Below are 22,104 nucleotides of genomic sequence, written 5' to 3'. Positions count from 1 at the left end.
GGTTTTGTATTTGAAACCTTGTACTCAGTTGCAAGAAATCGTGTTCCTCTTGTCACCTAACTTCACTAATTCCCAAACTACCCTTTTCACTTTTTAAATTTCCTATCCAACCTGACTGGTTGAGGGACCTAACATTCCATTTTCTGACCTGTAGAGTGCCAGTCCCCCCCCCCCTCCCCCCCCTTCTTATCGACAACATCCTGCCACCAACAAGAGACCCAAAAGGTGCTATTTTACCCAAGAGAAAACCATCATAATTTAACTGTACAGTAGAGCTGCATGCTCTCGGAAAAAATAATGACTGTAGTAGTTTCTCCTTACTTTCATCTGTTCACAGTACCAACACAGCAAGGTTATGTTGGCTAATGTTACAAAGCCAGATCAGTCAGTCATCCAGACTGTTGCCCCTGCAGCTATTGAAAACACTACCTCTCCTCTCCACGAATCGTTTGTTTTCTGGCCTCTCCACAGATACCCTTCAGTTGTGGTTGCACCTATGGTATGGCTATCTGTTCATTGGTTATGAAATGCAGACTAAACCTAAAAAACTGTGAAAAGTAGGGAATTAGAGAAATGTGATGTGGATAAGTTGAAAGGACCAGAGGTCCTTGAGAATTTCAAAGGGAGCATTAGGCAATGATTGATTGGAACATCAGAAAGAAATGTAATAGAAGATGAATGGGTAGCTGTGTGAGAGAGAGAGAGAGAGAGAGAGAGAGGGAGAGAGAGAGAGAGAGTAGTGAAAACAGCAGAAGATGAAATAGGCAGAAAGACAATTCTAAGTAGAAATCCTTCAGTATCATTCAAGATATTGTATTTCACTGACAAAAGGAAGAAATATACAGGTGATGCAGGCAAAAAGGAATGTTTCTATAAAAAAAATTGAGATCAACAGAAAGTGCAAAATAGAAAAGCGTGAATGGTTAGAGCTGAAATTCAAAGCTGTAGAAGCACACCTGATGTGCCATAACAGGACAAATAAGGACATCTTTGGAGAAAAGGGAAGCAGCTGTACGAATATCAAGAGATGAAAAGGCAAGCCAGTACTAAGCAAGGAAAGAAAGCCAAAAGGTAAAAGGAATGTACAGGGCGATTCAGAACTCCTATTACACATTTATAGGTGTTTTTGAGGGGACTCAGGACAACAATATTTAGTAATAAATCCATGTCCAGAAATGTGCCATTTGGAAGATAATGACTTTGAATGATGGAAGGCACTGGAGGTTGGTGCCTTGTGTGACATCTCATCAGAGAACAACCCAATGAATTGGAGTGCTTGTACATCAGTTGCCACTGAGTGATCAAGAAGGATGGTGCAGTACAAGAATGGCAGAGTACACATTTTCAAGTATCCCTTCATGTTGCTCATCTACGGTAAAAAGTGGATGAAATGGTCGATTAGCACAACTCCTGAATCACAAACGATTTCTGGGTTATGCCCTAGCATCACATGCCATTTCCATAAGTTAGGAACAATGGCTTCAAGGCTAATAGGGGTGGTTGTTGGTATGGCTGGAAACATCTCGCTATTGTTGTGGAAGAGGAACCTGTTAATGAATACCCACAACAACTGTGGATATATCCCAGATCTGTGTCTGCTGAGTTCTCCATGAACTTCCAGAGGGCACAGGCATTGGGTCCAGCTGATTTTGTGCCACATGCCAATTACTGTACATGGTTCCTACATTGCTGTTTTGATGTTCCAGACTTTCCCCAGATCATTCTTTTTATAGATGAAACACATTTTACAAACAATGGTCTGGGCAACCATTCCAACAGCTACATTTGGGATGAGGGAATCCTTAATGCCACACATCCAGATGGATTTCAGCGTAGTTTAGGTGTTAATGTGTGGGGTGATGATACGCAGGGCCATCTGATTGGCCCATGTATTCTACTAGTGTGTCTAATGGGTCACAGGGTCTTGGCCTTGCTGGAAGACGTACTGGTGCAGCATTTGGAGGATGAGCCATTGCATATCTGTCGGGCAGTATGATTCATCAGGCGATATGGTTTCAGCATGATGTCACACCAACCTATTTTCACATGACATCCGTCAGCAGCTTCACCAAACATTAGGGGACGGGTGGGTAGGTCCGAGTGGATCGATTCGTTGGCCATCATAATCACCCCATTTAACACCTCTGGACTTTTTCCTGTGCAGCTACTTGAAGAGTGTTGTTCATGAGACTCTGTGGAATCACAGGATGATCTCCTTACTTGTGTAATGGCTGCAGCTGAGGTCATTCAGGACACTCCAAGAATTTTTACCAATGTCTGTGAACATTGGTCACTGGTACACTTTGTGCAACGAAACTCTTGGTCGCTATTTCGAGCATATGTTGTAGTTCACACAAGTGTGAGTTGGTTGATACATATGCAGCATATTTTGTGATGTTCTTTCAAAGTCATGTTATCTTCCAGTCAGCACATTTATGGACATGGATTTATTGCCAAATAATGTTGCCTTGAGTCCCCTCTACAACACCTATAACTGTGTCACAGAAATTGTGAATCACACTGTATAGAAGGGTTATATGAAGGAAACGAACCTGAAGACAGTATCATAGGAAGGTAAGAGGTTGTAACTGAAGATGATTTGGGAGATACAATAGTGCAAGGAGAATGTGACAGACTAATGAAAGACCTTAAGTCTGAGCAAGGCACTTACAGTGAACAACATTCTCTCTGAATTATGAGACTCCCAAGGAGATCATACAGTAACAGAACTGTTCCACCTTGTATGCGATACATATGAGAAAGGCGAAATCCCTCCAAACTTTAAGAATGATATAGTAATCCCAGTAAAAGATAAGCAAGTAACAGATATATTACTGAACCAACATTCCATAAGCATTGTTGCAAACTGCTATCACAAATTATCTACAGAAGGATAGAACAACTGATAGAAGCTAATTTGTATGAAGATCAGCTTGGCCTCTGGAGAAATGTGGAAAAGTATAAGGCACACTATGACTCACCGTGGAAGATAGATTGAAGAAAGCCATTGTATGTTTATAACACTTGTAGACATAGAAAAAGCTTTTGAGAATATTGACTGAAATATACTCGTTGAAATTCTGTAGATATGGAGCAAAAATTTATCTACCACATGTACAGAAACTAGACGGAAATGGTTGAGAAGTGAGTGAGACAGGATTGGAACATATCTCCAGTGTTATTCATTCCGTACATTGAGCTGGCAGTAGAGGAAACCAGAGGAAATTTGATAAGTGAATTTAAGGTTGTGAGAGCAAAAGAAAAAAAAGACTTTGAGGTTAAGTGTTGGGAAGACTTCTCTGGAGAGTAGCCTTATACTGAAGTGAAATGTGGAAAAGGAACAGTTCATACAAGAAGAGAATAGAAGCTTGTGGTATGTTATGCAGAAGAATGACGAGGATTCAATGGGCAGATTGCATAACTAATGAAGGGGTGCTGAAACGACTGGGGGAGGAAAGAAATTTATGGCAATCTTGCCCAAAAGTAGGGATTGATTAATAGACCACATTCTGAGGCATCAAGAACTCATCTTTTATGTGTTGGAGGGATGTTTGGGGGGTTCAAATTGTAGATGGAGTTTGACCACAGTATAAGCAGGTTCCAATGGATGTAATTTGCAGTATTTATGCAGAGATGATGAGGCTTACACAGGATGACTAGTGTGGAAAGCTGCATTACAACAGTCTTTGGACTGAAAGCCACATTAACAATTGTGTGTCATGTGATTTTGGAATAATTACTTGCAGTAATTTCAAAAGTCTGGTGCCAAAAACTATTTTCTTGTCATTCTACCTGTCTCCCCTAAAGGAACTGCTCTTTCTTTTAATCATCTTGCTAACATGAGAAGCTTGTGCTGGTATTTTGTCCATGTTTGTGATTTAAATTTTGGTTTTTAAACTCTGCCTTCTGCAAAATGCAGAGTATTTCTATTTCCCCAAACATGTTTCACCACCTATATGTCATCTTTATTCATTTCCATAAAAATATTAGACAATCCACCGTGGATTTTCCATTGTTTAATATTAGAGAAAGTTCATAGTTGCTTTTTTATTGTAAGCATAAAAATTATATGTGTATTTTTATTCTGTTTTGATTGCTCACCTGAGATTGTACGAGGGCCGTTCAGAAAGTAACCACCGGTTGATTTAAAAAAATACACCAAGTTAAATAAAAATATTTTAATTTATACATCTTACAACTACATCTTTGCACTATTTTTCTACATAGTCTCCATAGCGATTGAGGCACTTATCATATCTCTTCACAAGCTTTGAAATTCCTTCTGCATAAAAATCACCCGCTTGTGCCTGGAGCCAGCCTGTGACCGCATCTTTGAGCTCTTCGTCGTCATCAAACCGCTGTGACCCGAGCCATTTCTTCAAATGCATGAAGAGGTGATAATCACTTGGCGCCAGGTCTGGGCTGTAAGGTGGATGGTTGATAACGTCCCACTTGAAGGACTCAAGAAGGGCCGTTGTTCTGCGAGCAGAGTGAGGACGGGCGTTATCGTGCAAAAAAACGACACCGGAAGTCAGCATACCACGGCGTTTGTTCTGTATAGCCCGTCGTAACTTTTTTATTGTTTCACAGTACACGTCTTGATTAATGGTCGTACCACGTTCCATGAATTCAACCAACAACACCCCTTTGGCATCCCAAAACACCGTTGCCATCAGTTTTCTGGCAGAAAAATCTTGCAAGGCTTTTCTTGGTTTGGTAGGCGAATTTGAATGTGCCCACATCTTTGATTGTTCTTTTGTCTCATGGTTCACGTACTTAATCCAGGTTTTGTCACCAGTCACGATTCTGTTTAACAATGGTTCTCCTTCGTCCTCATAACGTGACAGAAAGTCTAATGCAGAGGCCATTCTTTGAGTTTTGTGGTGGTCGGTAAGAATTTTGGGCACCCATCGTGCACAGAACTTACGGTAACCCAATCTTGCTGTCACTATCTCGTACAAGAGAGTCTTAGAAATCTGTGGAAAACCAGTAGACAACTCCGACATTGAGAAACGTCGATTTTCACGAACTTTTGCATCAACTGTCTAAACGAGTTCGTCAGTCACCAATGATGGTCTACCACTCCTCTCTTCATCATGAACGTTTTCTTGTCCACTTTTAAATAAACGTACCCATTCACGGACAACTCCTTCACTCATAACTCTTGGTCCGTACACAGCACAAAGCTCACGATGAATAGCTGCTGCAGAATATCCTTTGGCTGTAAAAAACCTTATGACAGCATGCACTTCACATTTAGCGGGGTTTTCTATTGCAGCACACATTTCAAACTGCCACAAAAACTAAACTAGCGCAGGTACGACGTTCACTCGACCACGGCTTGATGCCGACTGACCTGTTGAGTGCGTGAACGCACAGATGGCGTCGCTACTCCCCCCACAACCCGCACTGTGACCAATCGGAGGTTACTTTCTGAACCGCCCTCGTATTAATCGTGAAAGTGGATTTGTACAGGTCGACTTGCATTTATTCTTTTTTATCTGCAAAGTAGTCAGAAGAACTTGCTTAGAGAGTTTTTAATTTTTAAAAACATTTTCAAGAGCAGCAGTGGTGTATGTCCTGTTCTTTTATTTCCCATCTTGTTGCGCATATCTTGTGTATTTCGTTGTTTTATACACATTCTACACTTCACCCTTACCTGCCATCTCTCATTTTAATACACAGAATGAGACATGGAAGTGAACTTAGGTCACCATATTTGTCAAGGGATACTATGTTATTGTCATCACTTACTTGTTTCTAATTTTGGTTTGTAGTTTTATCCAGTGCAGCAGTAATTTTGAATGTTTGGGGTGAGCTTTATTGTGCGTCTGCCGGGGGGTGGTGGGGTGGAGAAGCAGGTGTTTCTACATTATTGAAGATCTACATCTACATCTACATACATACTCTGCAATCCACAATACGGTGCGTGGCGGAGGGGTACCTCGTACCACAACTAGCATCTTCTCTCCCTGTTCCACTGCCAAACAGAATGAGGGAAAAATGACTGTCTATATGCCTCTGTACGAGCTCTAATCTCTCTTATCTTATCTTTATGGTCTTTCCGCGAAATGTAAGTTGGCGGCACTAAAATTGTACTGCAGTCAGCCTCAAATGCTGGTTCTCTAAATTTCCTCAGTAGCGATTCATGACAAGAATGCCTCCTTTCCTCTAGAGACTCCCACCCAAGTTCCTGAAGCATTTCCATAACACTCGTGTGATGATCAAACCTACCAGTAACAAATCTAGCAGCCCGCCTCTGAATTGCTTCTATGTCCTCCCTCAATCTGACCTGATAGGGATCCCAAATGCTCGAGCAGTACTCAGGAATAGGTCGTATTAGTGTTTTATAAGCGGTCTCCTTTACAGATGAACCACATCTTCCCACAATTCTACCAATGAACCAAAGACGACTACTCGTCTTCCCCGCAACTGCCATTACATGCTTGTCCCGCTTCATATCGCTCTGCAATGTTACGCCCAAATATTTAATCGACGTGACTGTGTCAAGTGCTACACTACTAATGGAGCATTCAAACATTACAAGATTCTTTTTCCTATTCATCTGCATTAATGTACATTTATCTATATTTAGAGTTAGCTGCCATTCTTTACACCAATCACAAATCCTGTCCAAGTCATTTTGTATCCTCCTACAGTCACTCAACGACGACACCTTCCCGTACACCACAGCATCATCAGCAAACAGCCGCACATTGCTATCCACCCTATCCAAAACATCATTTCTGTAGATAGAAAACAACAGCGGACCTACCACACTTCCCTGGGGCACTCCAGATGATACCCTCACCTCCGATGAACACTCACCATCAAGGACAACGTACTGGGTTCTATTACTTAAGAAGTCTTCGAGCCACACACATACTTGGGAACCAATCCCATATGCTCGTACCTCAGTTAGGAGTCTGCATTGGGGCACCGAGTCAAATGCTTTCCGGAAGTCAAGGAATATGGCATCCGTCTGATACCCTTCATCCATAGTTCGCAAGATATCATGTGAAAAAAGGGCGAGTTGCTTTTTGCAGGAGCGATGCTTTTTAAAGCCGTGCTAATGAATGGACAGCAACTTCTCTGTCTCAAGCAAATTCATTATATTCAAACTGAGAATATGTTCGAGAATCCTGCAACAAACCGATGTTAAGGATATTGGTCTGTAATTTTGAGGATCTGTCCTTCTACCCTTCTTATATACAGGCGTCACCTGCATTTTTTTCCAGTCGCTTGGGACTTTACGTTGGGCAAGAGATTCGCGATAAATGCTAGCTAAGTAAGGAGCCAATGCAGTAGAGTACTCTCTGTAAAACCGAATTGGAATCCCATCAGGACCTGGCGATTTATTTATTTTCAACCCATTCAGCTGCTTCACAACACCACGGACGTCTATCACTATGTCCTCCATACGGGAATCTGTACGAGACTCAAACGACGGTACGTCTGTAGGATCCTCTCAAATGCTAAATGTAAAATTTCAGCTTTCGTTTTGCTTTCTTCCATTGCCAGGCCAGACTGATCAGTGAGTGACTGGATGGAAGCCTTTGACCTGCTTACCGATTTTACGTAAGACCAGAATTTCCTTGGGTTTTCAGCAAGATCTTTTCCTAAGGTAAGACGGTGGTAGTGGTTGAATGCTTCGCACATCGCTCTTTTTACAGCAGCACGAATCTCTACTAACTTTTGCCTGTCCTCATTCTCCCGATCTTTCTTGTACCATGAGTGCAACTGCCTTTGCTTCCTGAGCATTCTCCGAATTGCACTGTTAAACCACGGTGGGTATTTTCCGTCCGTAACCCACTTTTTCGGCACATACTTGTCCAATGCGTGATTTACAATGTGTTTAAACTTTGCCCATAATTCTTCCACGTCCATTGTACCGGAAGTAAATGAAGTCTATGTTTGATATACTGTGTTTTCCTTGAGGAAGTGTCTTTGTATAATTCATTAGGTGTTGGAAACAGTGTTTTATTGACTAGTGTTGTGTTTTTGTGTTTATATGGCATTCTATAAAATATCTTCAGTTCCAGAATGATGCACATTATGCATTAACTAACAGATTAATAACTTTTGTCATACTTTCAATACCAGCACAGAGCTTACAAAGCTGTGGAATGTCTATCCAAATAATATGGATGCATGCAGATCAAAAGATAGAGATTTCCTTCCAACTTTAGAGAGCTATTTCCAGGAGGCAATTGAACAACTAGATCCAGCTGCTCAAGTGGAAGATGAATACAAGTAAGCCATCTTTATTATTCTTGTGAACTTCTTAGTCTTTTCTTCCTTTGTAAATATTGGTATTCTGTTCAATGTTACCTTCATTTTTACATTATAAATATTTAGTTTTAATTTCCAATTGGTCATTAATGTGTAGCCTAATTTGCAGTGGCTATTATTTGTGCTTTGGTTTTGGAATAAGGCAAGTTCAACAGCAAAAATTATTTTCTCATTGCTCCAATTGTGTCACCTAAGGCTTATCAAATGCTTTTTCTTCAATGTTTAGTGAAATAAGAGTAAACAATGACTACACTGAGGTTTGCCTATTGTGAACAGTTTAGTCATTTTGTTACCCATTGTAAACAAAATGTTGTTATCTACGTAATTGATATAACAACCTCAGGTTAATCTTGGTTAGTGGCTAGTTCAAAGATACTAGTTGAGCATGACAGCAAATCATGAAGGATAATCACTGTCTCCACCAGTGACACAGTATGCTGTACATAATTACTGCAAAGATAGTGTAAAACGTGTTCCATACAGCATTGTTTGTTTGTTACTGAGATCTCGTATTATTCACACCTACACAATACAGACATTATTTGAAAATATCCTCAGAGACTGTAAATAAAAGGCAGCTAATGATTATTAGTAGAGACATTCATTTCATTCCCCGAAACTGTTATTAGTTGCCAATATTGGTAGATGAGCATTGTCAAAGAAGTAGAATACTAGATCTTATTTTAAACCGAAACAAGAAGATGGTAGTGTGCTTCTGAAGATGGGCGTTGCTTAAATTTCCTTTAATCAAACGATGATTTGTCATGTAACAAGTAAATATATGTGCAAGTAAAATATTATTTCCTGCAGTGTCTCACATTCATTTTCTGATGATTGTGCATATAGATAGAAAAGAAGGACATCAGAGTGTCTTTGAAAACAATAATCTCTGATAAATGTGATTATTGTGGGTGCTGAACTGGGCACCACAACTATATGATGACCAGACCAAGTATTAGTTTATGACTTTATATCACGAAGAGTCGCAGAAAGCCAAAACTGTTGTCTTCAAAATTCAAACAATAGTTAAAGATGTGGCAAATGGTGAAGGTATTTCCTTTTAATTCCCTATGAAGGAGAAATTAGAACTGCGAATTCTTACTTATGTAAGATGTACTAAACTGTTCACATTATTAACCCGTGAGAACTCACGTCTTTAAAAGTTATGCGATCAGTTGCATGCCAAGCATTGTCTCACATTCAACAAGCAGTCTGAAATGTACCTAATATGTGTAAACTAGTATGTGTCTTGTTATTTTTATAATAAAATGCTCATATTTTACTATTTAAAATTTTTACTTGCAATACAAAACAATTAGTATATCTATATTGTTCAGGTTACCTTCCATTAGGAAAGTGGGTGCACTCAGCGACTGTTATGTGATTTATAAATTATAGAGCACAGCAATCAGTCTGCCTCTTTTTTTGTAGGTTTTATTACGCGTAAAAAAAAAAAAGAAGGGAAGAAAGAAAGAAAAATAAAAGAAAAGCAAAAAGAGAAAAGGACGACTGATTGCTGCGCTCTATAATTTATAAGTCTATATTGTTGATAATAATCTTAGGACAATCAGTATCACCAGTATTGTGAAGCAGTAATAAAAACATAACAAGAATTTCTTGTTATTTAGCTTTTGTGACTTGATCTTCATCATATGCACAAACCACATAATGTTACAGCATGTTCATTGCACAAAATTTGTTGACAATGATTACATGCATTTTTTATCTTCTGGTTTTTGTCTCTTGGCTAGTCTTGACACATGCCACTGGATTTCTCAGTGTCTGAAACTTCAATTCGTTGAAAATTGTTTTATAACTTACTGTCCAGGATAACTTCCTTCTTGTCTGTTCATCTATAATAATACAAAATAAATGTTAGTTTACTCATTTCATATACACTTAGCCATCATAAATAATATAGAAACAATCAACCAAGTGCAATACACATAAAATGGCATTTGAAAAAATATGAATAGCGAAATATATACTTACAATATATATATACTTATGTTGACACTTGCATAGTGAACTAAATGCTGCATGGCAATCACTGGCACAGCCAACTGACCTCTTTGAGCAACACCCATATGCTGACATGACGACAACACTTTTTGCAGGTTGGGGAATGTATAAAACCTAGTTACTGAGCGAACGAGAGCCATGTAGCCAGTCTTGACAAAATGCCAAATATTTTAAAATTTCAGTGCACAAAATGCTCATAGCATGAGTGCTCCTAGATTAAATAACTGTTTGTTATAACACATTAGTGCAGGATTATTTTTTGTCATTGTGTTGTGACAATTTTCATCAAAATTGATCAACTCGGACAGTGAGTTAGCAGTTTACTTAAAGTGTGTTCTTTTACTCTGCTGGACCATACTTATGGGAAGTCTGGTCACACTCAAAATAGGGTCTATTAGAGACCACACACCTGAATTCCTTCTTTTCTCTGCTACAGATATTTCTGCCTGTTGTTTTCCATGTGATTGGATGGCATATAGTTTCTTAGTAATGCAAGCAGTCTTGTTCATTTTCTCCAGTATATGTATAAAGACATATACACTTATCAGCCAGAGCATTATGACCATTAACCTGCTATCGATAGTAACCGATCCAGGTGGTAGCAATGGTGCATGCAGTATCAATGATTGTGCTCTCTGTGTGTAGAATGAGGAAGGCACATGTTCTAACTGAGTTTGACGGAGGGCAGTTTGTGATGGCCCATAGGCTTGACACGACCATTTTGGAAACTGCACGACTTGTCAGGTGTTCAAGGTGTGCTGTGGTGAGTGTCTTCAACAAATGGTGAAACCAAGACGACCAACTGTGGTGGAACTAACATCTGACTTTAATGGTCGGCAAAGTTCAAGTGTGTATGAACACACAGTGCACCAAACACTCCAAATGATGGGCCTCTGTAGCCAATGACCCATGCATGTGCCAATGTTAACACCGCGACGTTGGCAGCTACGACTGAAATGGAGACATGACCATTGGCACTGGATGTTGGCGCGGTGGTTGAGTGTTGCATTGCCTGACGAATTCCGATACTTTCCTCACCATGCCAGTGGGAGGGTACAAATCCATGACTCCCAGCGGAACAGCTCCTTGACACTCGTGCTGTGGGATGGAGGCAAGCTGATGGCAGCTCCATTATGCTCTTGGAAACATTCATGTTGGCATCTGTGGGCCCAGTGAAGCTCGTGCAAGGCACAATGATGGCCAAGGAATAATGTACTCTGGTTGCAGACCACATGTACACCCTTTCATGACTGTCATGTTTCCCGATGGCAGTGGCATTTTTCAGCAAGGTAATGTGCCCTGTCACAAGGCCAGAAGTGTGATGGAGTGGTTGGAGAAACAATGAGAACTTCCAATTGATGTGCTGGCCCCCCAACTCGCTAGATGTGAACCCTATCGAACACATCTGGGATGTGATAGAATGTGGCGTCAGAGCTCATCGTCCCCCTCCCCAGAATTTATGGAAATTAGGTGACTTGTGTGTGCATGTGTGGTGCCAACTCCCTCCAGCAACCTACCAAGGCCTCATTGCTTCCATGCCATGATGTGTCGCTGCCGTTATCCGTGCTGAAGGTGGACAAAACAGCTATTAGGTAGGTGTTCATAATGTTCTGGCTGCTCAGTGTGTGTTACATAATGGAATGAGTTGAACTATCAGAAAACTGATTACACTTTGGTATGCCTTTTTAAAAAAAATTTGTATGTGTTTTAATAAGCTATATACTATGCATATATAGTTTTTCTAATGTAATGTTGCATGTGGATTTTAAGAGTTTGATGTTATTTTTGTTATGATCCCTTAAAATTAATACTGAGAGATAAATCAGGAAAATTACCTCATTGTAACCAAGAAAATGAAGAGATCCTCTCAGAGACATTCTACAAACTTTTAAACTGCAATGGCCCATTGGAGCAGGTTATTTCAAGTTAAACATGGACAGGTGTATTTTAACCACTCGAGCTAATTGTTCAGTAAACTCCCACTTCTTTAAAGAATCGAATTCCCATGTATAAAACAGCTTCCAATGTCTGATTACTGTACAAATGAGTTAATATTTGACGTTGATTACATAACCGAGAAAAAATTTAGAAAAGTTTTGAAACTATGCTTTAAGTTTGTTGGAAATTGTCAAGGGCTCTCATTATGAAACACTGAATGAATATATTCTAGGTAATTTGCACACCATTTTATGCAGAAACAACTTATTACATGTCTCAGTGCTTATGACGTCATATCTCCTGATGTGTGTGTTGTACTGTGATATAATATTGCAGGTACATTCAGTGATATATGTAGATGCTGCCTGCATAGTGTTTTGCAAATAGAGTTAGTAGTTAAGAAGTAAGAAATTAAAATGTCAAGTCTGATGCTGAAGTTTTATTGCATGAACAGCGAAGATATAGTAAACAATAAAGTTTTTCCTTTCATTAATTTGTGTGGGTGCCAGTTGAGAAAAAGTTTCATAAATATTTGACATTATGTGCAAAGTTTGTGGAAGTTGCTAAGTGCTCTCATTCTAAAATACTGGATGAATAAAGTTCGGATATTTGCGCACCATCAGTTATGGTGCCTCAAGACAAACATACAGTTTCTAACTGAAATACTTGTCTTATTGTGTTAAACTTTTAACGTAAGAGTACGCTTCTTAACAAGTAGATTATGACAGAATTTTAAATTTTTAAATTTGGTCAATAACTATGCAAAATTTTGAAAATTAAATTAAATAGGTGACCTGCAAATAGTAATAGGTTCTAGGATAACTGATTAGTGATATAGATCCTCTAGCCGTTAATGAGGTAGAACTCAAAATCAAAGAACTAAAAACTTTCAAGGGAAGTAGTAAAGACCTAATTTATGCAGAAATCTGGGAACACACAGGAAAACGAATAGCCATAAATTTCCACCAGTACATAGTCGAAGTGTGAATCATAGAGCACTGTACCACTTAAATAATCCACCCACTATTTACAAAAGGAAATAAAACCTTTCTGGACTGCACATAGAAAAGTTTCTGCAATAAATTTACAACAAGATCGAAAGCACTCTGGAAGTGCAACTTGGAGAATACCAAGGAGAATTTAACCTATACAAAAAGCTGCCCAGACTAAATTCTCCACCTGAAAGTAACAATGGGATATTTCAAGTACAGAAATAAACTTCTCTTTATTTCATTCATATATTAAAAGAAAAAGGGCGTATGATAGTATCCATAGAACTACACTTGTAAAAATCCTTAGATTATTTGGTCTTCACCTCAGATTAATAAAAATCATCGGATTAACTTTAACCAACAGAAAGTCCAAGATAAAGTCCAGGGAAGAAATTTCAAAAGCTTCCACAATAAAAACCAGTCTTAGACAAGATGATGGATTGTCCACACTGCTCTTCAATGTAGCCCTTGATTACATCATGAAGTTTTGGCAAAATCTTTATAAACAATCAGAAAAAAATTAACATAGTTCTACAGTTTAAATACAGGGTGGTTATAATTAAACCTTTGTTACTTGAATCAGTGTAGATGGAAAATTATTTACCTAAATTTTACATTGTTGGTGGTGTTAGTGTCACGACTTGCTATTAGGTGGCGGTAATGGTAAGGAAATGTTTGGTTGAAACACAAGCATCATTCTGCATTACATTTGCAGTCAGTCAACATGGGTCTGATCAAGGTGAGCAGGCCTTCACTTGTAAAGCTATTTTATTGAAACAGCAGCAACACTGCTGCTGCTCTTCATGAGTATCAATGAAAACATGATTCAAAAGTTCAAATTAACTGGTGATTTGGAAATTGCTCCTAGGAGAGGCCAACAGCCATTTGTGACCATTGACGTGGCTGAGAATGGTGGACGCAATGTGCAGTCATCGAGCAGTGCACGACAGCTGAACATTCCGTGGTCCACCATTGTTTTGGGCAGTAGTAAGGCAATGTCCAGTGCTGTTCCAGACTGTCATGGATGCAGACAGTCGTCACATAGAGCAAAATTTGTAACTCGTTACGTAAACATGGTACGCAGTTAACAAATGTTATCCTCTCATGTGGAAATTAAAATGTTTTTCTTTCAATGGTTAGTTCATTACTTTTCTTCTGCAAGTTCTTACAGTGTTTACACGAAGTTTCATTTCCTACAAACACTCGTTTGTCACGGGGGCCCTGAGAAGTAGCAAAATTTGAATTATAATAACCCTGTATTTTGGAAAAATTGTCCAGTACAACTTAAATGGGAACAAAACATTGATAAATAGAAGCAATAAAATGAAAAAAAACCTCAATTTCTAACCTGTCAACATGTATTAAGAAATGCTTGTCAATTGACACTATAAAACCATGATTCTCCTGGAAGATACTTATTTTTTCGAAACCCTCTTCAGAATTAAGGAAGACAAACTGATTAGCTGCTCAAAATCGAAAGAATAATCATCAGAACTTGCATAAATAAAAAATACCATGTTGAAGTAGTGTGGAAATCTGGAGAATTCTCCCTGACGAAATGGTCCGTTGATAGATTGACCCAGTCGCTGGCATATGAAGACGAAAAGACTCTTTTATTTCTTTCACATCCTGTTAATGCAAGGAAACAGGATTTTACAACTGCTGGTGAGAAATCTTAGAAAAAAGACTGGAGGACAATGGATTCAAGAATTTCAGCAAGAACTTATAGCTGTTGGACTCAGGATAACAGATGCAGAGAACAAAGATAAAATAGTACTCTTCTTAAGAACCACAAATTTTCAGCAGAAACGAGACATAGAGAGGCTATAGAGATTTCAGTAAAACTGAGAAAATTGCGGTTGTAAAGAATATAATGGTATTGGATGGCACACAAGAACCAATCAGTACAACCCTCAAAGAAAAATTTAATTTGGAACAATTGAAGTGGCACAATGAGGCCAATACAGTTAATAACAATAATAATTATTATTTTTATTATAATATTTCATTATGGCAGTGCATTCCCAAGAGAGAGAGGGAGAGGGGGAGAGAGAGAGAGAGAGAGAGAGAGAGAGAGAGAGAGAGAGAGAGAAAATGGCCTCTCTGATTGAACTACATGATTCCAGAAAGGACAACAGCTACAAAAATTATATGGCACTATCTCCTTATTTCACATGGTTTTAAAACTGATTTGCAATGATTTTAGATCTAAGTTGACAGCCTTGTAATAGAATCATTTAACTATGGTTTAATAAATGTTGCTGTGCATCCTTACTTATTAGTTTCATGGGTGTTGCATTATACTCATAAATATTTGAATAATCATTGCTGTGTGAAACTGCAAAACTAATGCACTAATAATATAATCTGGATGTCTTTCCCCAGGAAAGTATTTGATGCAAATTTTGGATGGCGGGCACTGCGCCTGCTGGCACGCAGGAGTCCACATTTTTTCACACATAGCAACAATCCGATCCACAAGCTGTCTGATTATCTTGAAACAATGATCAAGAAAGTTGCCAGGGACAGACCAGTAAGAGTTCCTGTTTATCTTTTAAATTAAATCAAACTTTATTTGAACATCTTTGTTAATAAGCGCATCTGACTCTGTAGTTGGTTAAGGAATCTGTTACAGTAAAGAATTTATATGAGTTGTTTTTTTGTCCTCTTTTTCTTAAAGTGATTTGTTGCTTAAAGAAAGTTATGGGTTATTGAATAGTATTCTGTGTGTAAACATGTCTGTGATTATAAGTTGTAGTTTTTTTTTATTTTGTGTTTTTTTTTAGGTAAGAAAGCTCTTGCAAATTTTGTTATTAAATAGTGTATCCTTTTTTTTTGTTTTTTACTTATTTGAGCCTTCATAGAAGTTAGGAGTTTGAAAAGACTATCTTGCAGTGATAACTTATCATGTGTGTAGAGAGAGGAAAGGGGAATCCTCAGATTCAAGTTTATGGTAATAGTGAATGTAATACGTATGAAATGTCCATCCTTACAAGAACATTACAAGAGCATGCAGGGTTGGTTGGTATCAGAGGAACATCGAGCTTTCTAGAAAGTTGTTTTATCAGTATCTGAAAAAAATAGGAAAGTGAAGACAGTTAAATTACAGCACATTCTAACTTAAGAAAGAATTTAAATATTTGTGCCAATTCTGTTATGTTGCCATTTTCATTTCTATTCATACCGTACATATAGTCTGTCTTCTCCACCCTATGTTCTTAGTCTCCTTCCTTGATTTCCAAATGAGTAATTCAGCCTATTATTCACATTTTTTCAAGTTTCTTCATACATGCATAGATACTACTACTTTACATTTGCAGTGATAGGAAGCACCTCAGCTGAGTCTTGTACTGCCTTGCCTGTCCTCATTGAGAAAATTTCTCTGTTTCCTATTCCTCCCAGCATCATTTGGCTGTTTCATTTCTAAATTCCCAAAGAGACCACAGACTCTCTCTTTTGTAATCAAGAAGCAAACCTAATCCACGCACGACACTTGTTGTCATGTCATGCATATACATCAGTTTGTGTGTGTGTGTGTGTGTGTGTGTGTGTGTGTGTGAGAGAGAGAGAGAGAGAGAGAGAGAGAGAGAGAGAGAGAGAGAGAGAGAGAGAGATTGAAACATATAGAAATTTATACATTAAGTCACTCTGATCTTGATGATTAAAATTCTTTTGGGTGTTGTACCGCGTCATTGTATGTAATACTTTCATTATAAACTTTCAACTAATGCTTTGACCATATTACAACAGCCTTCCTCAGGACAAGACTGGTTTTAGTGGAGGGAATGTAGCTCTATTTGTTGAGATGATTGGTGTCAATATGTCATATTTTTCAAACTTTATTGGCCTTCGAATATAATAGGATAGTCATGACAGAAAGGGGAAAGGTAGGGAGGAAGCTATTGGTGGGCTACCTGGCTTGTTACTGATTGGTGACAGTCTGCAAATCAGCACATGGCTTTTGGTGGACACATTTTCCTCCTGGTTTATCAGAAATGCACCAACTGTTCTCCTGTAGCTGTTTGTTTAGTCTGTTGCACCTGTGTCTGGCAAGGCTTTTTGCCCGTGACCACTTGTGGCCCATTGGACTGCGATAGCTGGTAGCAGGATGCCGGAGGTTTTTAGCTGTCCTCTCTATTGACATTGTCTGGCTGCTGAATAATTTCAGTCACCTCGTGAATTTTTTGTTGGTGCATCTACAACTCTATCACCAGCACATGGGCTTCCTTACACATGGGCACTGTCTGAAGTGCCAGTTGCGAATTAATGATGACAAAAGAGTGAACTGTGCTGCTGTCAGTATGTCTCTTCATGGTAGAGCTGTTTTGGTCCACAGATTTTATGAACTGCAAGAATTGAAGGGCACTGCATAAACATTTTGATAATCCATTTTCATCATGGGAATTTTTAATGTGCATTATTGGTCAAGCTGTAATTTAGTTCACTTTTAATCACTCACTGATTTTGTTGAACATGAAAAAGTATGACTGAAACTCTGATCTTTACTGTGACAGGAATGCAGTGAAGGTGTTTCAGTCCTTGCACATAATGAAAAAGATAATTTTTCCCAGAATGGACTTCATATGATAGTATAATCTTTACTCCTTCATTATTTACATTCCAATTAGGATTTCCCATTACCAAATCAACATTGTTATGTAATTTCCATGTTAATAAGACTTGAAATATTATCCTGAAAGTTCAGTACATTTAACTTCATAGAGGAGTAAAGCTAACTAATCACATGTGGGTGTGAGCTGTGTTCACCTTATGAGTAAAAGCTTAAATGTTTGGCAATCTTTTTGTTGTGCCTGTCTGCGACTCAACATCTCCCCTGTATGGTGAGTAGCAATCTATCCTTTTCACAATTTTTCACCATTTAGTCGAGGCACTGAGTAGTCAATAGCATCCTGATTTATATTCTGGAGATAAAATGATGCTAACCTAAAAAAAAAAGCACAGACACATGCACCTGCACAGTGACATTTTCTCAGCCAGCTTTGTTGTACCATTGCTGTAGCTTGATTGCTGCATTGCCTGCACAATGTAGTCAGCTAGGACAATGTACCCAGGCAGGTATATGTGATTGGATGTATGTTTATGTGCATGATTCTGTTGGCCCAGAAAAGGACATTGTCTAAAAGCTTAGTAATGTTTTCTGTCTTTGTGCCTATTGACCACTCAGTGCCTGAACTATTTGATGAGTTGTTACTTTTACACATTCCATTATTTATTAGTATTGCATTGTCTAGATGTTTTACCCCTTGTTCCTGCCACATTTTCTCTTGCTCCTAATCCTTCATTGTTTTCTTCTACATTAATGATTGTTTCACCATTTTTAATTCAGTCATGTCATTACTGTTCTGTTTATGGATAGATGTCGGCATCTGCTACGGCAGTAGATGAGACACGTGGAGGAGTTGAAGTTCTTGAAGCAGAAAACAAGGAAGAAGAAGAAGAGCTGTTAAAAACAGAAGTGAAGGAGGAAGAAACAGAGCCAGAAGAAGGCGAAAGTGATCATCATATGCATGATTCACATGATCGTCATCCTACACCACCACCTCGGAAACCGACACAGGCACAACTGTCTGCTGTTGCCTCACTACTGGGAGAGGACTGGAAAAAACTGGCATACAGACTTGACTTCTCCAGTGAGGTGCTGTGTGTTTTTATGCTCCACTTATTATGTTTCATTAAAATTTCTTGAAAAATCATTATATCTTCATCTTTATGTATTATAATGTGTGTCCATGGAAAGTTAGTTAATTGTTGCCTTGATGGAAGTGTTTTTGGAAACTTGGTTGCTGAGTAACTGCAAAAACTAGTTAGTACTTTTTGTTAGGTTGCCTATGTACACTTAATAACTTCTGATGGCTGGGAAATTCAGCAAATCTGTCTCGCAAGCACCCATGCAATGTGTATCACAAGGAATCTGCAGCTGTTTGATTGTTTGATTGATGTGATGGTCGTGTTTTTTACTGATGAGGTTCCCTTCTTGTGCAGAGCCGGATGCACAAACCTGTGAATAATTTCATTTTGAGAAATCAAGTCAGTATGTTTAGTCCAACAACTTTATGAATTTTTAAAGCCTTATTAAAATTAGATTTGCCCAATTTTGGAAAATAAACATATATCAGCTTGAACTTCATGGACGTGAATCTTCGTTCACCGAGCCTTTGCTTCAGATTAGGAGAAGCAAGTAACAGCAGAGTACCAAATCTTGAGAAATTCAACAGATACGGAGCACTTCTGAGTGCATGTTCTGCCCTTGTACAGCAACAATCTTATACACATGTGTGAAGGCAGTTCATACTTTTGTATATGTATCCTGAACAGCTTTCTCCTGTTTGTCTACTCCTTATTGATTAACTTGCGCTTGTGAAGGTGGTGTGCAATTTGTTTTACAGGTCTTTCATCTAATAGTTCTTCCTCTATGGGTGTTGTGTGTCCCTTTAATGTCAGTAGCATTTACTTCTAAATTATTTATATTCAACCAGAAATTTCCACTAGCATATTTAGTTTATCTATTTGTTATGCATATTCTTGCACACTAAACTAGAAAGTGTGTATATGAGGTTATAGATTGGATTATCCTTTTCTTTACAAATATTGATTATATTTTGTATATTTTGTAGAGAACTTTCTTCCTTGAGTTATTTACAACTTATTTAATTTGAATATTGTGAAAAATAATGATCTGTTGGATACAGAATCGATCACAACAGTTATTCACTCCTTCCACTTCTACAGTATTAGCAGAAAGGTAAAATCATACTGTGGGTTTGGCAAATTATTCCACATGACATTCTTAATAAGTTATTTGGAGAAATGTTATATATTATCATCAACTTTCTCTGCCATTTACACAGCTCAACTAACTAATCCAGTCTCTCAATAACCTTCTGAATTATCAGTTCCAGTTTTTAAACCTATGATCTTCACAAAATCAGGACAAGCTTATCAGAGTTTCTTATGCCTTCCACAAATGGTTCAATACAAATAGTTCAATACCGATGTTGAAATCAACACAATGATTCCATTATTTTGTAGTCATATCTACCCTTTGATAATGTGATAATTTTTACTGCATTATTTATTGCAGCCATTTCCTCACTTCTATATCTATATGACTCTTTCATCTTCATCTTTTGTCGTTTTGTTTAAACTTTGCTTCTAATACAGGAACTGTCAATTCAAAAGTCTCAAATGTTATTGGTTGTTCACTTCTAAATGTTCTCATTTTTACATGTTATTGTCAGTATTATTATTATTTATAAATTACAGAAGTATGTTTTCAATACCTTTTAAGCATAAAAAATCCTCTCAGATTGTTATTTTTATTGTTTTGACAGAAAAGGCTATGTGTCCACAGGTTGAGTTCTTCGAAAGTGAGCATCCAACAGATGCAGAGCGTGCAAAGCATATGCTGCAGATATGGGCTGAAGAAGATGATGGTGCAAATCCTGAGTTCCTAGCATATGTTCTTGAGGGTCTGGGTTGTCATTCTGCTGCAAAAGTGTTGAAAGAACCATCTCCATAGTGCAAAGTTGTTTTGTTGGTTATTTCAAACTGTCTGCAGTGAAGTGACAGTGCATTTAGGAAACAATTGAAAATGTTTATTTTATGTGTTGAATTTGTGGAATACAACCAGATTTCTAATTTTCTTTAAATAAAGTCAATGTATAATACATGATTTTATGTGAATAGCATGAGTCTCAAACTGTCGCTGGAAAGAAAAGTGTAACCATGACAATGAGAAGGATATTTATCTGAATCACAGAATTCATAGTCTTGGTCACATTTTATCTTGTATAAACGCTATAGCTAATAGTTAATGAACAAGTGTACTCTGTGTCACTGCCTCATGAGATCTGATGATGGCTTTAAAGCTCAAACTGGTTATCTGTTCAAATAAAATAAAGTGTGACCAAAATGGCGAATCTACAATTTATTTAGATATCAAGGCCCTGGTTCCCCCAAAAATCAAAGTGACCTCATTCCAAGAAGGTTATTTACCAGATTGGAGGTCTCAGAAATGAGAATTGACAATCTGGTGCTGTACATACAGTAGAGGACATCTAGATTAACAATAAGTGTAATTCTAATAATCACACACCCATTATACAATTTCATAACATGCAAGACTAATTGAAGAAAAATATGTGTAATTCACTCTTCAGCCAGTAAATTGCACAATGAACTTCATTATTGAATAGTGGAGTAGATTAAGGACTGATTCATTTGAAAATAGGAAATTACACCAATCTGATACATTATACTGAAATAAATTGACATGACGAGGGATCACCAAAATTCTTGAGGGTCTGTTTATTTATTTTATTTTATATCTAAAAACAAAGATGATGTAACTTATGAAACGAAAGCGTTGGCATGTTGATAGACACACAAACACACACACAAAATTCAAGCTTTCACAACCAACAGTTGTGTTGTGGAGCACTCATTCTTCGAATGTGTGTGTGTTTTGAGTATACATTGTTCCTAGCATTTACAACAATACCACAAACAATGGATGCTAAGTGACTTTTTCCGCGCCGATTGAGGTGAAGGCCGTGACTGCTAAAATTTTGCATGTTAACCATTTGTACATTTGCATAACCATTGCCAATTTCTGCATATTGACTGTTTGTATATGCTACTGCCCTGTTAACACACAAGAGCTGAGGCAAGTCATACCTGTATGAAATATCGAGAACAATGATGTTTGAGTCATTTAGGTGGTTTAGAGCAGATTTTAAGGCATTAACAGCATGCAAACCATCGTTGTGTGCAACGTCACTTGCACCACCACATATTATAATGAAGTTTGAGTTGTCATTCTGTTCTAAAAGTGTTGAAA

At 38.0% G+C, this 22,104-nt stretch overlaps 1 protein-coding gene across 1 annotated transcript in view; it reads left to right on the top strand.

The window, feature by feature from the left end:
• The window catches only part of LOC124607123 (THO complex subunit 1), a 92,451-nt gene extending 71,271 nt beyond the window's left edge, over positions 1-21,180 (top strand). The window contains exons 10-13 of the mRNA XM_047139329.1: positions 8,104-8,253; positions 15,630-15,777; positions 18,622-18,900; positions 20,617-21,180. Coding sequence (XP_046995285.1) covers positions 8,104-8,253; positions 15,630-15,777; positions 18,622-18,900; positions 20,617-20,784 — 745 coding nt within the window. The 3' untranslated portion in view covers positions 20,785-21,180. The remainder of the gene's footprint in view (positions 1-8,103; positions 8,254-15,629; positions 15,778-18,621; positions 18,901-20,616) is intronic.
• Positions 21,181-22,104: the final 924 nt, after the last annotated feature.

Source organism: Schistocerca americana, chromosome 3 (assembly GCF_021461395.2).
Source record: "Schistocerca americana isolate TAMUIC-IGC-003095 chromosome 3, iqSchAmer2.1, whole genome shotgun sequence".
Lineage (NCBI taxonomy): Eukaryota > Metazoa > Arthropoda > Insecta > Orthoptera > Acrididae > Schistocerca > Schistocerca americana.
The sequence above is the reverse complement of the archived record's forward strand: the minus strand, read 5'-3'. Positions and strand labels throughout refer to the sequence as shown.